This window comes from Aedes albopictus, chromosome 3, assembly GCF_035046485.1.
Source record: "Aedes albopictus strain Foshan chromosome 3, AalbF5, whole genome shotgun sequence".
Taxonomy (NCBI): Eukaryota; Metazoa; Arthropoda; class Insecta; order Diptera; family Culicidae; genus Aedes; species Aedes albopictus.
In genome coordinates, this window is record NC_085138.1 from 94,592,998 (window position 1) to 94,607,172 (window position 14,175).

Below are 14,175 nucleotides of genomic sequence, written 5' to 3' on the forward strand. Positions count from 1 at the left end.
ATACGTACGAGTGGTAACACCCTCCATGATCATGTACGCGTTCTGCTGGGGATCGAATAATTTGACGTTTGACAGATGATCGATAAGATCGATCAATCCAATCCAGCATTTTACGAGCGCTAATGGCCGCCAAAATGTGGCTCACTTTCTGGTAGGGGTCAGCCGATTTGACGTTTCGTTTGTGTCGTTTGACAGCTGATCGATAAGATCGATCATCAATCTTATCGATCAGCTGTCAAACAACACAAGCGAAACGTCAAGTCGGCTGATCCCTACTAGAAAGTGAGCCACATTATGGCGGCCATTAGCGCTGCATTGGATTGATCATTCGTCGAAGAACACGTTCGTCAAATCATTGGATCCCTACCGGAAATTGAGCGTATTTGTGGAGAGCATTTGTGTATGTCAGCCTACTGTAAATCATCACGATCATGCTTGGTTTCTAATTGGGATCAATCGATCGCCCTTCAAGATCATGTCGTTTGACAGTTGTTGACTATCAATCTTATCGTTCAACTGTCAAACGGCGCAAACCAGATGACAGATTGTATGATCCATACCAGAAAAGAAGTTTGATTGTGGTCCTCAAAAAATCTGGATAGGTTTGAAATTGATCGATCTGAAAATTCAATAACTTTACGACATCCCTAGTTTCTATCTTCCACGCCAAGTTAGTCGATTAGAACGGTTATCGAGAGACTCGTACTGCTCCAGTGCCACTGTCCTCCTGGTCCTCCGGTTGATGCTAATTGCCTCGTTCCTTTCCAGAAGAAGAACCACCGAGATCTGGTTGTGTTGCAATCAGATCACCACCACCGCCGTTCTGACAAACGATCTGGACGTGAACCAACAACAAAGAGGATCGCCGTGAAACGTGTGAAATATAATCCCTCATCGCAATGCGCTGGCTGCCTCGACGGCGTCGTCAGTCGAGCGAAGCGAGCGAAATGTGATGAGGATTCGACCACCGAGGCGTCTTTTTACGCGGACAATGGGAAACCGGCCGTCGCCGTGTTAGAAACTGGACGCTTGTTAGCACGCTATATACAGATTTGGTTGGGGTCCAGTCCCGGAGGTTTCCATTGACCGGTAAAAGAGACGGTTTTACGGAGCAATCCCAGACGTCGAGTCGGAACGGCGAGGATCGCGGCGCGCGATTGATGCTAATCCTCCATGCGTAGCTGGTGCTACCGCCCCTAGCTGAAACCTGCTGTAACGATACAAAGTTCGCTTGCACTTACGCAGAAACCCTTGAGGGTAACCTGGACCGAGGATCGCGGGAACCGCACCTAAACCTGGACAAGAACCTACCGTCGTCATTACCGTTTGGGTCGTTCATCGAGGAGCCGGAGTGGCCACCCATACCGACCGACATCTGACCCACGGAAGACTGCTGTGGACCGTGCGGCCCCAGCGAGGACATTCCCTGTTGGCCGAGGCCACCCGGCTGGGACAGTGATGTGATCGTGTGCGACGGCTGCGGTTGTCCCAGTCCGGACACGTGGTGCAGCGACGGATGGTGCGCGTCCAGGGCCACCGGCTGCAGCGTGATGAGCGATGCCGGTGGAAGCTGGTGCGCTACGTGGGCTGCCGGCTTTCCGTAGGACGGGTGCATCACCAGGTTGTTGTTTTCGTTCAAGTGGTGGCCGGGAACCACCGGGTAGCTCATGCTGTAGCTGGTCGATGTAGTCGTGTAGGCGGTGCTCATGCCCACCGCGTTGAGCAGGTGCTGCTGTTCGGCCTGGGAGACCGTCTGCTGCTGGGACGACGGGTGCTGCTGGTGTTGATTGCTTGGTAACATCTTGAGGGGCGCGGTTTGCGTGTGGGACGGATTGATGATCACTTAGCTTACGGGTTTGATAACTTAATATTTGGTTGAGTTGACAGCCTTGTCGCTCCTTGTCAAGGTGATTGCAGTTGCCGTATAGAGAGTACGATTGCAGTGCGCTTACGTGTCTAGCTTAGCTTTAGAGATTAAGAATTACTGTATTGCTCGATGAGGAGTATCGTTGAGATGTGTATATCCTTAAAGTTAGACGATGAATATCTTGAAGGGAGAAGAGAGGAAAGAAATTTGTTAGTGATACAGTTCTGGCGAAATCTACAGACATGAGTGGCGTTGTCTGTTCTCCCCGTAGCGACCTTTTCGGTGATCTCCGTGATCAATTGCTTTGCGATCGACGCTCTCCAAAAAAGGAACCAGAACGCTCAAGACTTTTGGCACTTGCAGATGCAAGTCCCGTTGCTTTTCAGTAAACCTCTCAAGCAAAACTGTGACAAAGGTAAACGACCGAGGCGCGATCGCAATTACAGCTCTCGCGGTGCGACACGATCGCCTTGCGCCTTCGTTCTGTCGCCTCGGAGAGGCGTCACACACATACACACAATGCGCGCCCAACCCAACCCAACCCCGCCAAGAGGCCAAACCAGTTCAACCGGGTCGAAACGAGACGCGCTTTGGCGTTATGCTCTATTATGTAACGGCTGACTGGCTGACTGACTCGCTCAATAAACCGGAAGAGGAACGGCTTCGTTCCAGCAGCCAGCGTGGAGAACGAATCGAGCCGAACCGAATCGAACAAAAGGGGGTCATAAAACAAACCTGATAGGGAGGAGGCGTGCGCGCATATTTAATGCAGCTGATCAAGCGCGAAATCGACACGGGATGATACACGGCGAAGACTCGCTCGCTACACTGCGGAAATGGCAGGCCGAGATCCACGTGCGGCGGCGGCGCAGCGGCGTGAGCTTGCACACAGATCACATAAATCATCTCCCGCCGTTGCCGTTTCCCGCCCGCCTTTGTATTGCCCATCGCGCACGAGTTTTGACATCGCGCATAGAATAGAAAGCTGATTGCGACTGGCAAGGCAAGCGCGCGGCGATCTAATCCCGGTCAACCGTCACCGCCGCCGTCGGAAAGAACTTTCACCCCATGCAGCGCGATCGCTTTTCTCTTGATCGCTATTTGCATGCGCGCACGGCGCGGCGCGTTCAACGTGAGCGGTACTTTTCTGAAGGGATCATCTCTGATTTGACAGTTGGCCGCGCTGCTTTGGACCGCCGACCGCCACCGCGCCGCTTTGGCGGCGGTCTTCTTCACTTGTCTTTCATTTTTCACAAATCAGTCACAACTTGTTAGGGAAGGATTGGCAGCGGGACAGTCAGTCGTAGCTCGCGGCAAATTTTCTCTCGGTGATCTTTGACAAATATGATCGCATCATCGTTTAACCGCCTGTCGGCGTGGCTTTTCCGAGGGACGTACATATGCCCGCGCTTGCAATTAAGGTGGAATATTACAGGCTCATTACGCGGGGCGGGCTTACGAACTGGTGGATGTCGCGTGGTTTGCGGTTTGCAGAAGAAAGACAGGTAAAATTTACGATCCAGGTTCAATGTCAACTCGCAGTTCCCTCCTTCTTGGCGAGTTAGTGAACCTACTACATACTTGGGATGGATAAAGGAGAAAAGTTGCGGCTCTTCAACTAGGTGCGCTGAATTTACTGTTTGTGCATCGGTGGTGTCAAGCCATCTAGCGGTCACAGCACTCCCACATATCTGTCAGCTCATCCGGGTCAACCGGCGAATGCGAATGTCTAATGACGCGTTTCTACTCTTTATGGTGGAGTCAGTTAATCGAGATGGTCGACGGTGGTAAAGAAAAACTGTGATCGCTTAGTGTCTCCGACAAGTCTGTTCCAGACAACACCCAGATCTCCGATCTTGACACCAACATATGACGTGAATCCGCCTATTCACATTCGTCCATCCAAATGGTATGTTTACAAACAAACTCGCATACACTATACTAGTTCCCTCTTGTGGTGGCAAGCGTTTCAAATCGATCATGCGATTTGTCAGATCAGAACTACTTGCTCTGAGCCGCGCTGTTCCAGATCCCCGGTAGAAAGCGGATAACACCGCTGCTCCATCCAGATGAAACAGATCGACCTCACTCAACTGTAGTACGGCTAACTGTAAAATCAACTTCACCCAGAGCATGGATGCGAACGATCCCGCATACAAACGAATCCATGGTGAGCTTGAGCTGAACACCATCCAGGGCAGGGCAAGGCAGGGCTGGAATTCGTTCTGCCCAATGTCAACAGGGTCACGTTCGCCGGGTGCCGACCGCTGGCCGTGCAAGAAGGCGGGTGGGATGTAAATCTGCATACCCTCTCTCCCTCTCTTGTGGTCCAGTCCCGGTCAGCTGTAATAGGAGATCACGCAGCAGGCCAGCGCAGCGCGGTCATCAACGTTCGTTGCGGATCGTGGTCCGCGAGTGAGCGAGAGAGTTGCACCAAAGTGATTTATTTTGAATTATTCTTTGAGTGTACTGATCACGAGCGCGGGTAGGTACCGATCATAACATTCACAGTGTATGGTCAGCCGATGCGCTACGGTAGTATGTAGCTCTTGTTCGTTCGTTGCAAGCTGGCCGGCAACGGTTCACATCAGAACGGAGCGCTTCATGGAGGAATGGTCAATGCACTTTTTGATTATCATCATCATCATCAACAACGTCAATGTTGCTCCAGTGAAAGAATCGACGCATTATCAAGATGGAAAAACTTTGAAGGAAGTGTCAGTCAATTTCCTCAATTGGGTTGTTTAGTGAATAAAATATTGCAATTTTCTGTAGCCTAATCGAAAGAGCTCATTTTTCTGAGTATAACGTGATTTTATTGGATTCGAATACCTTAACAAAATTAACAAAATAGTTTTAATTTTCGTGGATAGAATGACAGTTCAATTGATAAAATGACAGTTCGACACGAACAAAAAAATTTCCCCATACAAACTTTAAATGCATTTTAAAAATAGTTCCCGGATTCCAAAAATTATGAAATTTTGGATTTCGACTAATTTTTGGGCGGAGAATCCGAATCTGAAATAATCCGAATACCCCTAAAGAACCCAATTGGCTTCTTTAACGGTGTTGAGATAATTCGATATTCTGAATCTGCATGTCAAACTGAGCCGAAATCGAAATTTTCATGAATTTCGGAGCCCGGGAACCTATTTAAAAATCAATTTGAAGTTTGTATGGGAGCGATTTGTCGAATCACCCCTTGTCGCAGTTTGTACTGGGCGGAGCTGTCAAACAGTTGCCCAGCTGTCAAAAGGTGATTTCAAAAAATTACTTTGAAATTGATTTTAGGTACCAAAAAGAGGTTCTAAAAATCTGAAAAAAATCAGAGTGGCTCAGAAAAAGGTGCTCTTTCGTATAAAATCGAAAAATCAATATATTTTTCTTAATTTAAAAACCCAATTGTCAACAATCTATGCAAGAAATCTTTAGGGAACCCCACAGGAATCCCTGGAAGATTACCTCGAGAAATTGTCGGATGAATTGAAGAACGAAACCCTACAGGAAATACTGCAGCAATCCTGGTAATATCGACAGAAATTAGGAACACCAAAATGGTGAAAAATAGTGAATCGACAGCATGTAGCGTTCAACATAGCTGTGATCCTCACAACTGCCCACCTCATGCTTCTATCAGCTAGATTGAGGAGATACGTCCTTAGCATCTGTCCGTACCAAGGAGGTGCGGCTCAAACAGCGTCTGTTCTGACTTCTGACATCCAGCGGCTGGATAAGAAACAGCTGCATCACGTCAGCTATTCCTAACGTGGCAGTTCCACCAACGGAACGCGACCCCGGTAAGGTAGCCAGTCGAAGCCGTTCAACACCACGAAAAAATGAAGTTGGAAAAAGAAAATGCGAACAAGGCTCTCGGAAGGACTCTGATTGGTGTGGGAGTTTGGCTGATGGTTCCCGATGAGAATCGCTCAACGCTGCGACCCGATACACTGCAGTACGCCCGACGTGGTCGAACGGTAACCGACGAAAGAAGAATAGTCGTGGCCTGCTATTGATTGATGCACCAAGCGAAAAGGAGAAGTTTTGACATCCGAGCGGTGTGCCGGCGATGTGATCGGCGTCGCTGATTGGTCGATGGATGTAAACGGCACACCGCTTGGATGTCAAAACTTCTTTTTCTTCTCGCTTGTGTATCAATCAATGCTGATCTCGTCAGTCGATTGCAGCGTAGGCGTTACCCCAGGTGGTAAATGTGCGTGCGTTCTCAAAATTCTGTTGACATATTTATTGAGGGACAAGACTCTAAACACACTGAGAAACACATTTCACACAATTGGTAACTCGGTACACTCAGAAATAAAAGAAGTCATTTATGCATATATTTCATGCAAAATGAAGGTTCGACTGGGTTCATGCATTAAGTTACTAAATAGTGAAAAGTTACAGAAAACTAAATCTGATTTAGTAATTCCAATGCATACTTTTTAGTATATTTTTACTATTTTTGTGAAATTGACAGCTAAAACAAATGGGTGTTTTGTTATGCATCAAGTGACTAATTTTAAGTAAATAATTTCAATATAATTATAAAATTTTAATTTATTTACATTTATCAATTAATTTACATGAACATTACAATTAGTAATCTTATTATTGATATTGAATTACATTTACTTCGTTGAGCGTGATTCTGCGAAGTTTCTGGCGAAGCCCGTAGACCCGAAGTTCAGTCTCGAACACGTAAGGGGCTGTCCATAAACCACGTGGTCATGAGGGGGGGTGGGTGGGTTTCGGCCAATGACCATTTTGTATGGACAAATAAATTTTTTTGTATGGACTAATGACCACGCGGGGGGGGGGGGGTTTGAAAAGTCCCAAAAAAATGACCACGTGGTTTATGGACAGCCCCTAAGATGGAATGAGCCACTCCAGAGCTCCAAACCTGTAGATTATAATGATTATTTTAAGAAGATTATGCTCTACGATGAAAAACTTAAATATTTACCACTGTAGTGTTTAAAATGTTTTATTCGTCAAGTATGCACCAGCTCACTTAACAATTTTCTCACTTAATCACTTGTTCAGTCGTGCAGGACTGCTGATCTGAATTTTAGAAGTTTGATAACTAAACTGTATGCATCGAAATACCAAGTTCTATTTTAACAATGCGTAATTTTTAGTTATATGCATGCATAATTTCAATTTAGTTATCAAGTGAATAAAATATAGTAATTTTATGACTTTCTTGTTTTCTGAGTGATACCTGGCATGTCAAGGCCTTCAATGAACCTGGACGAGTCAATCATTAAATTTTGGCTCGTGAATTGCAGAAAATGGGTGTGTGCGTGGCTGCTATTCAGGAAATACGGTAGCCCAAATCTGATGAAAATGAATTCAGGGTGGTGAATCCTTTCGCCAACACATCATTCAAATCTAGGGGCAAGACACTGTGAAATCCGGAGCAACTCTGAGCAATCCTGAGTAACTCTTTTTGCTCGAATCCATTTAGAATCGTCGCTATGAAGCGGGAAATTGAGCAAGACTGCTTGGTTTTTCACTGGTATCAGGCAACACTTCGGGAAAACCAGAGTGATCCAGAGAAATTCAGAGAAATTCTGAACAACACTTCGATAACAGTGTTACTCTAGCTGTATCTGTCTTGCCCCTAGATTCAAACACAGACAAACAGACGTAACACTCTGATGATTCCCATCGTACATCAATTTAACGGTCTATTTAAAAATTTGATAGTTTGCCAACTGACCATCCGTGGCGCTCGCATCGTTTTTGCTCGAGTTTGACGTTTGCCCACTACCGCCATCTAGTTGATGGTCGGCCAAACTCAGTCCTTTTAGCATTGGGCGAACATGTTGCCGTGACTATGATGTGAATCGAAAAATGTTCGAAGTGTTACGTCTGTTTGTCTGTGATTCAAATATACCTAACATATCTACCACAGCGGCAGCGATAAGGCAGAACGGGATAGAAATCATAGTGATCAGGAAACAGATTGTTGAAAATCAAGTAGGTAGGCATTGGTGATCCCGAGTTGGTTTGACATCTAAACCGTGTTCAATGTCTTGACTCGCACTTGCTCGGGGTTGCTTCAACTTGCTCGTACTTTTTTGTCAACAAATATCTGTCAGAGCTACCTCAAGTAACTCCAACCAAATTTTTTTTTCATTGAACACCCATATCAGTTATTTTTGTTATTTGGATAATTTTTCACCATATTTCGATGAATGTTTACAAAACCCTCGATAGAAATAATCTTTGTTTTCTTCTTCTTCCATGCGTAAGCGAAGTGTAAAAAACTCGAGCTACTTCGAGTTAGTAGAACTGGATTTGTCTCCGAGCTGGTTCGAGCGACTTCGCATTGGTTGAAGTTGGCTCAATGAACACAAACCCGAGCGCCCCGAAGTTGGTTGAAGTGACTCAATGAACGCCGAAAACGAACACGCAAGTAGTTGCAACCAAGCTCAAGCAGGTCGTTGAACTGGACTACACAGTTAGAAAAAATCACCGACTTCGGTAATGTTTCACCAAAATCTCAACCGTTAAATTTGTTTTACAGGAAAAAATCCTAAAGGTAGCAACTTTTACCGAAGTTCGTTAGAATTTGACAGATAAACGATAACATTTTTTCGAAATTTGTGAATTTTTTACAGAATTTCGTTAACAATCTATTACCGAACGCTCAGCGGTTGAGATTTCGGTACAAATGATCGAACGCGATTAGCTGTGTATTGAATTTTCACTTCACTTCTTGTTGAACCTCCAACTAAGATAGATAAATATTTGTTCACAACGTATACCGAAATTCCCAATAGGTTATGACCAGTAAAGACGCAGCGGTCAACGGAATCCCGCATTTCTGGGGAGGCCCTGGATTTCACAACTGGAGTTTCCGTGTGTGCGCTTACCTTGAAGCAATGGGAGTAGATGGAGGACCCTCCCACGCAAGAAGCTTTGAAGGCCAAATTTGCAGAGGCCGATAAGAAAGCAAAATCCTTGCTGATCGGATTCCTCGCTGATGAGTGTCTCGAAGTTATACGAGAGAAGAATAACCTTGTCCAGAAACAGTTGAAACGTTTGAAGAAGAAAGAAGGTTCGTTGATGCGTGAACGAACTTCTGGTGGCCTTTGAAGATTGAATACGGCATCTACCTGTTGTTTGTGCGACGCTGTCGGAAGCGAATATGGTCCCAAGCAGCACCTGCAACATCATCTAAAATGTGGCTATCTATGCTTTGGTCTATATGAGTTGCACTAGAAGCACATGAAACTTCCATCTTGTCAATTGAGTTGCATTGAAAGTTCGAAATTCGTAAAGTTGCGGCTTTGTTCCATAGACATCACAAATTACCACGTGTTTGACATCGATTCGTGGAGGCGGAGCTTACATATTCCTCGCAAGTGATAATACAGTTAGCTCACATTAAAAGTGCTATGTAACATGCATGAAACATCTAACTCTGGCTTGTTTGTTCAGATTAGGTTCCAAGAGCGTTGCAGAAAACTTGAGCGTCTTTTCATTTTGACAGTTCTCTAACTTGTGACAAAGAAAGTGCAATAAAGTAACAAGCAACTTCAGTAGCTTTTATGATGCGTTGAGCAGCGATTCTCTCACAGAGCTCTTGGTGTAGTATGTAAGGTGAGTAGATACTACTCCTGGTGTCCATGGTTCGAGTCTGGACGATTTTTTTTTTTCATTTTTTTTATCATTCCCCTCGTTTATGTTGCATAAGAATTCAGAATCTGCGCTTTTTGGGTTTCAGATAAGAAGCAATTGCGTTCTGTTGTCCGTGATACGGACAGTGAATAAATTGCACTAAGGTTGCTGTTACTGGTTTAGAAACAAGTCGTGTTGCTTGGGCGTGGTATCACTACTCGGAATGCTTCCAGGTTCATACGATTCTCTTATTAAAAGGAAGGCGTTAAGTTTAATGATGGATCGGCACGGTGGTCAACGGACTGGCTCAAGCAAATCGACGTTCAGACTGGATTCTAGCACAAGTGACCAATGACCATGTAGTGAACGATTTGAAAGCATTTTTTTCATCGGCAAGACAACTGAGATCACCCATTATTTTCGACATTGCGAAGGAAGGGCAGACTCTGGAGGCGGAAGCGGTTGGCGTTATTGACGGTCTGAATAACACAGGAGTACCACTCAACGTCAACCAGGTGCTCTACGTTCCAGAACTGCGGGAGAACTCGTTGTCGGTTAAGCGTTTGGCGATGGCTGGCGTTACCGTAATATTTGAGAGTGGGTATATGAAAGGCGAAATTGTGATTGCAACGGCATTGCTGAGAGGAAGTCCCTACGATTGTGAAGATTTGACAAGTGAGCCAGAGAGGAAAAATGAGGTCCCGCATAATGGTATCAATAGGTCGGCTTCAGAGGCACGTTCATGGAGAAAAAGTTTGTGCCAGCATGATGGAGAAGAAGCTGTAAAGATTGAAGACTCCGTGGAAGATTGTCCGGATAAATTGTAGTCCTCTTCCCGGCTTCGGATGATGCAGTCTGACAGGCATGAGCAATGATATCAAGATTGGCAAAGCGAAAGATCCAGTGACAAGCCCAAGGAAGACATACGACTGGTTCATCAATCGCGCTAGAGGGTAACGGACGAAAAAAATGTTGCCAGAAGCCGGATGCTGCTGTCGGGGACCCGGCAGAGCAGGGGCGATATAGGGAAGCAACCGTAGCCGAAAAACGAATCCATCACATAAACAAAAGAGAGCATGAGGAAATGTGGGAAACAGAATGATATGCGGAGGTTTTACGAAACTGTCAATGGCATGACCAGAAAAACAGGGCCTTTTTCTATATTGAGCAATGGCCATGATGGAAACATGCTGTCAGATAAACAATGGTGGCTGCCAGCTGGACAGAGCACTTCGTGGTATTGTTGAGCGGTGAGAATGAAAGAGTGACAGACAGAATTAAAATCGATGACGACGGACAGGCTGTTGAACCTCCAACGCTAGACGATGTCAAGACAGCCATTAGAGGGCTGAAGAACAACAAGGCTGTCCGGAAGGACGAACCCAGCCGAGCTTCTGAAGCACGGTAGTGAGCAACTGTATCAACTCTTACACCGTATTATATTGAAGAAATGGGAAGATGAAGAACTACCTGGTACAACATTTTGACAAGGATCCTGGAACGTAGCTCGTATACCAGAGGAACGACCATATTCAGCCCATATTCTATATTCAACAGAGAACCAAGAAGGGGCACTCGGCTTCGTGAAAGGCCGCTCACTCGCTGGCTTTTTTCAAAGGACTCTAACGTTCAGGGCGACTGGAAACGATTGACTCAGGACCGAGACCAGTAGTGGAGGCAAATGCGTAGAGTCAGCGCTACGAGTTGTTGCCTATCAAGTATAATTAATTTTCCATTTCAGTGACATATGTCAAAAATGAGCTTGAAATACAGTTTCAGTGTCGGTACAGCGACACGGTGCTCCAATTGGGAGATAGTGCAAAAAGACCATAGAACCTCTCAACGTCACAACCGAGAAAAGCCAACTACACCCATGTTTCCTAACATCATCATCGGTTGAAAAGTACCCAGTGGAAAGTGTTCTGAATCGGCTCGATTGTACGCCGGCTTGCGAGCGCGCCTTCCGCGCGCCCAACACCTTCAAGCGCGCAACCGAGCCAAAGCAGTTCGATGACCTGCGTGACGGCAAGTGTGACTCGCGGATAACCTCCCTCTGCGTAGAGCAGTGTAGAGAGGGCCCATTTCACTTGGCGGGTGCGCGCGCGTGGACCCCGATTTGACAGATGATGATGATTTGCTGTTTACAGCTCGCGCTGTGGCTCACTCATTTTTTTTTATTTCGGGTAGAGATTAATGTGAGTGAGTGGCTTTCATCGTCAACGTCAACAACATTCCATCATACATATGTATGTACAACGGAGACGCCCAACAACGCCCGCCGGGGTTCGTCTCCAGCGCGCGGGCGCGCGCCCGGCAATCGCCTGCCATCAGAGACGAGGCGAAATCGGAGAAAATGATGATGTAGCTGTAAATTTAAACGGACGCACGATCATCGTTCGTAAGCAAATTAGCAGGAATAGAAGCAGTTTGTTTGAGTCTTGCGAATGTGACAAAGGGACCGACCTCTAACCGAGACTCGACTAGGGTAGGAGATGTGTATGCACATAAAAGCTTTTCGAAAAAATACGCAGACCCAAATTCCAAGAAAGCGAAGGCAGAAGTATTACATAAACTGCATGATCGCATAGGAAATTTCCTTGACTTCCTTGGGCATGGATTATCTTCGTGACTGCCTCACGATAACCATACAATACAGCTCTTGGTAAATGACTGTAAAAGTGTCTATAGAACATTATGCAAAGAAGCTGGTTCAGATCCAATGAGGACGTTACGCAAAAAAAAAGATAAAGAATAAGAAGCATATTACAAGAAATGACAAAAGTTCAAAGAAACTAGTCCACCAGTCAATCTGGTACGCTAGCATGGTCGAATCCCATTGGTTAGAAAGCTTTGTCGAGTGAGTACAAACATTCCACGTCGCATCGGCACCATGTTCAACTAAGCCATAACTGTTAAATTTAAATTGTACTGTATCGCACTGCATCACGATTTATCAGCTAATGGGCCCACGCTTCTATTGAAGCTCCACCCGGGGGCTTGTTTTAATACGCGTTGTTTCACCTTTACAGTTGCTGCCCACACCCTTCCAATGGAGAAGGAAGATGAGTGTCCAAGTCAGAGAGCACTACTGGGAGTTAATCATCCGAATCATCACATTCCCATTTGCTGCCCATTTCTATTACCCCATTCAAATTTGTTCTTTTTTATACTTTACTCATTTTGTTGGCACTGCTTCCGCGTTCATACAGCCATTCAGTATACACCTATCAAAAGAACGGGCACACAATTTAACAATTAAATTTATTGGACTTTTACTGGCCGAAGTAAGTGGAAGCTCCCATTACCGTCGCATCGCGTCGTGTTCCGCAGAAGGGGAGATTTGTTAACAAATTATATCTCGTCGGAATTGGATGGGTTCCCATCCCTAGACACCGCAGAAATGGGAGTGCCATGGCACCGGGCAACGGGAATCCCGGGAACGCACATGTACTTAATAATAGGCATGGTAATTTTGTTGTTTATATGAAAATTCCCATCACCATTAAGGTGTCACCAGACCAGGAATATACGCATTCGATTATGGTCCGTACGAACGGGGTACGAAGGTACTCTTCTGGCGAGAATCCAAGCCCACATCATTGTCATTAGCAGTTGAACGTACAACAACGCGCGCGATTACGGATGATGGTTCATCTACCTCGCGTGTGGTTTGGTGGCTCGCGACAACCACGCTTTGACCTGCACGGAACCGCCAAACTATCCAAAATTGAGTTCTTTTGACGCAACCCCATAGTTCGGCCCAATAAGCCAAATTTGAGTAAATCGATTAAACTCACACTAGGTAAATTGCCTTCACCTCCAGCAAAAACATTTACTTAAGAGTAGGTAAAGTCAACCCAAGACCCCCCCTCATTCAACCCAAATTTGAATAAACCTGCATTTACCCAAAATTGGCTTATTGGGCTCAAGGACCCCCGTTGGGTAGATGCATCTCTGTTTGTTTTTGACAACATCGGTGAGGAAAAGAGAGAAAACAACCTAATTTTGGGTAACTAGTTTATTCGATATACTCAGCTTTGAGTAAAATCGACCCAAAATTAGGTAGTTTGATTTCTCCGTGTGCGACAATGGCAATATCGTATACCTAATTGATCAGCTGAGTCCGCTATGCGATTAACCTCGAACTTGACGTAGAGCTGTGTGTGTCGTCGCACATTCTACGGTTTCGAGCACCAGGGTGCGATGACGCCACATTTTCGATTCCCTCATCTTGTACCAATGTTTGGGGAACTCAAATGCATTGTCAAAGGGGGAGCCCAATTGGCTTCTTTAACGGTGTTGAGATAATTCCATATTCTGAATCTGCATGCCAAACTGAGCAGAAATCCAAATTTTCATGAATTTTGGCGCTTGGGAACCTATTTTAAAATCAGTTTGAAGTTTGTATGGGAGCGATTTGTCGAATCACCCCTCGTCGCATTTTGTACTGGGCGGAGCTGTCAAGCAGTTGCCCAGCTGTCAAAAGGTGATTTCCAAAAACCTCTTTGTAATTAATTTTAGGTATCAAACCAAAGTTCTAAAAATCTGAAAAAATCATAGTGGTTCACAAAAAGGTGCTCTTTCGTTTAAAAATTAAAAATCCTTGATTTTTTCTAAATTAAAAAACCCAATTGATGTTGGTTGCAAACATAGGCGCCAACTTAGGGGGGGCAAGC

General features: G+C 45.4%; 1 protein-coding gene across 1 annotated transcript in view; it reads right to left on the minus strand.

The window, feature by feature from the left end:
• Positions 1–265: 265 nt before the first annotated feature.
• The window catches only part of LOC109411625 (uncharacterized), a 64,005-nt gene continuing 50,095 nt past the window's right edge, over positions 266–14,175 (minus strand). Inside the window, exon 3 of the mRNA XM_019685185.3 lies at positions 266–2,047. Coding sequence (XP_019540730.3) covers positions 1,238–1,801 — 564 coding nt within the window. The 5' untranslated portion in view covers positions 1,802–2,047 and the 3' untranslated portion in view covers positions 266–1,237. The remainder of the gene's footprint in view (positions 2,048–14,175) is intronic.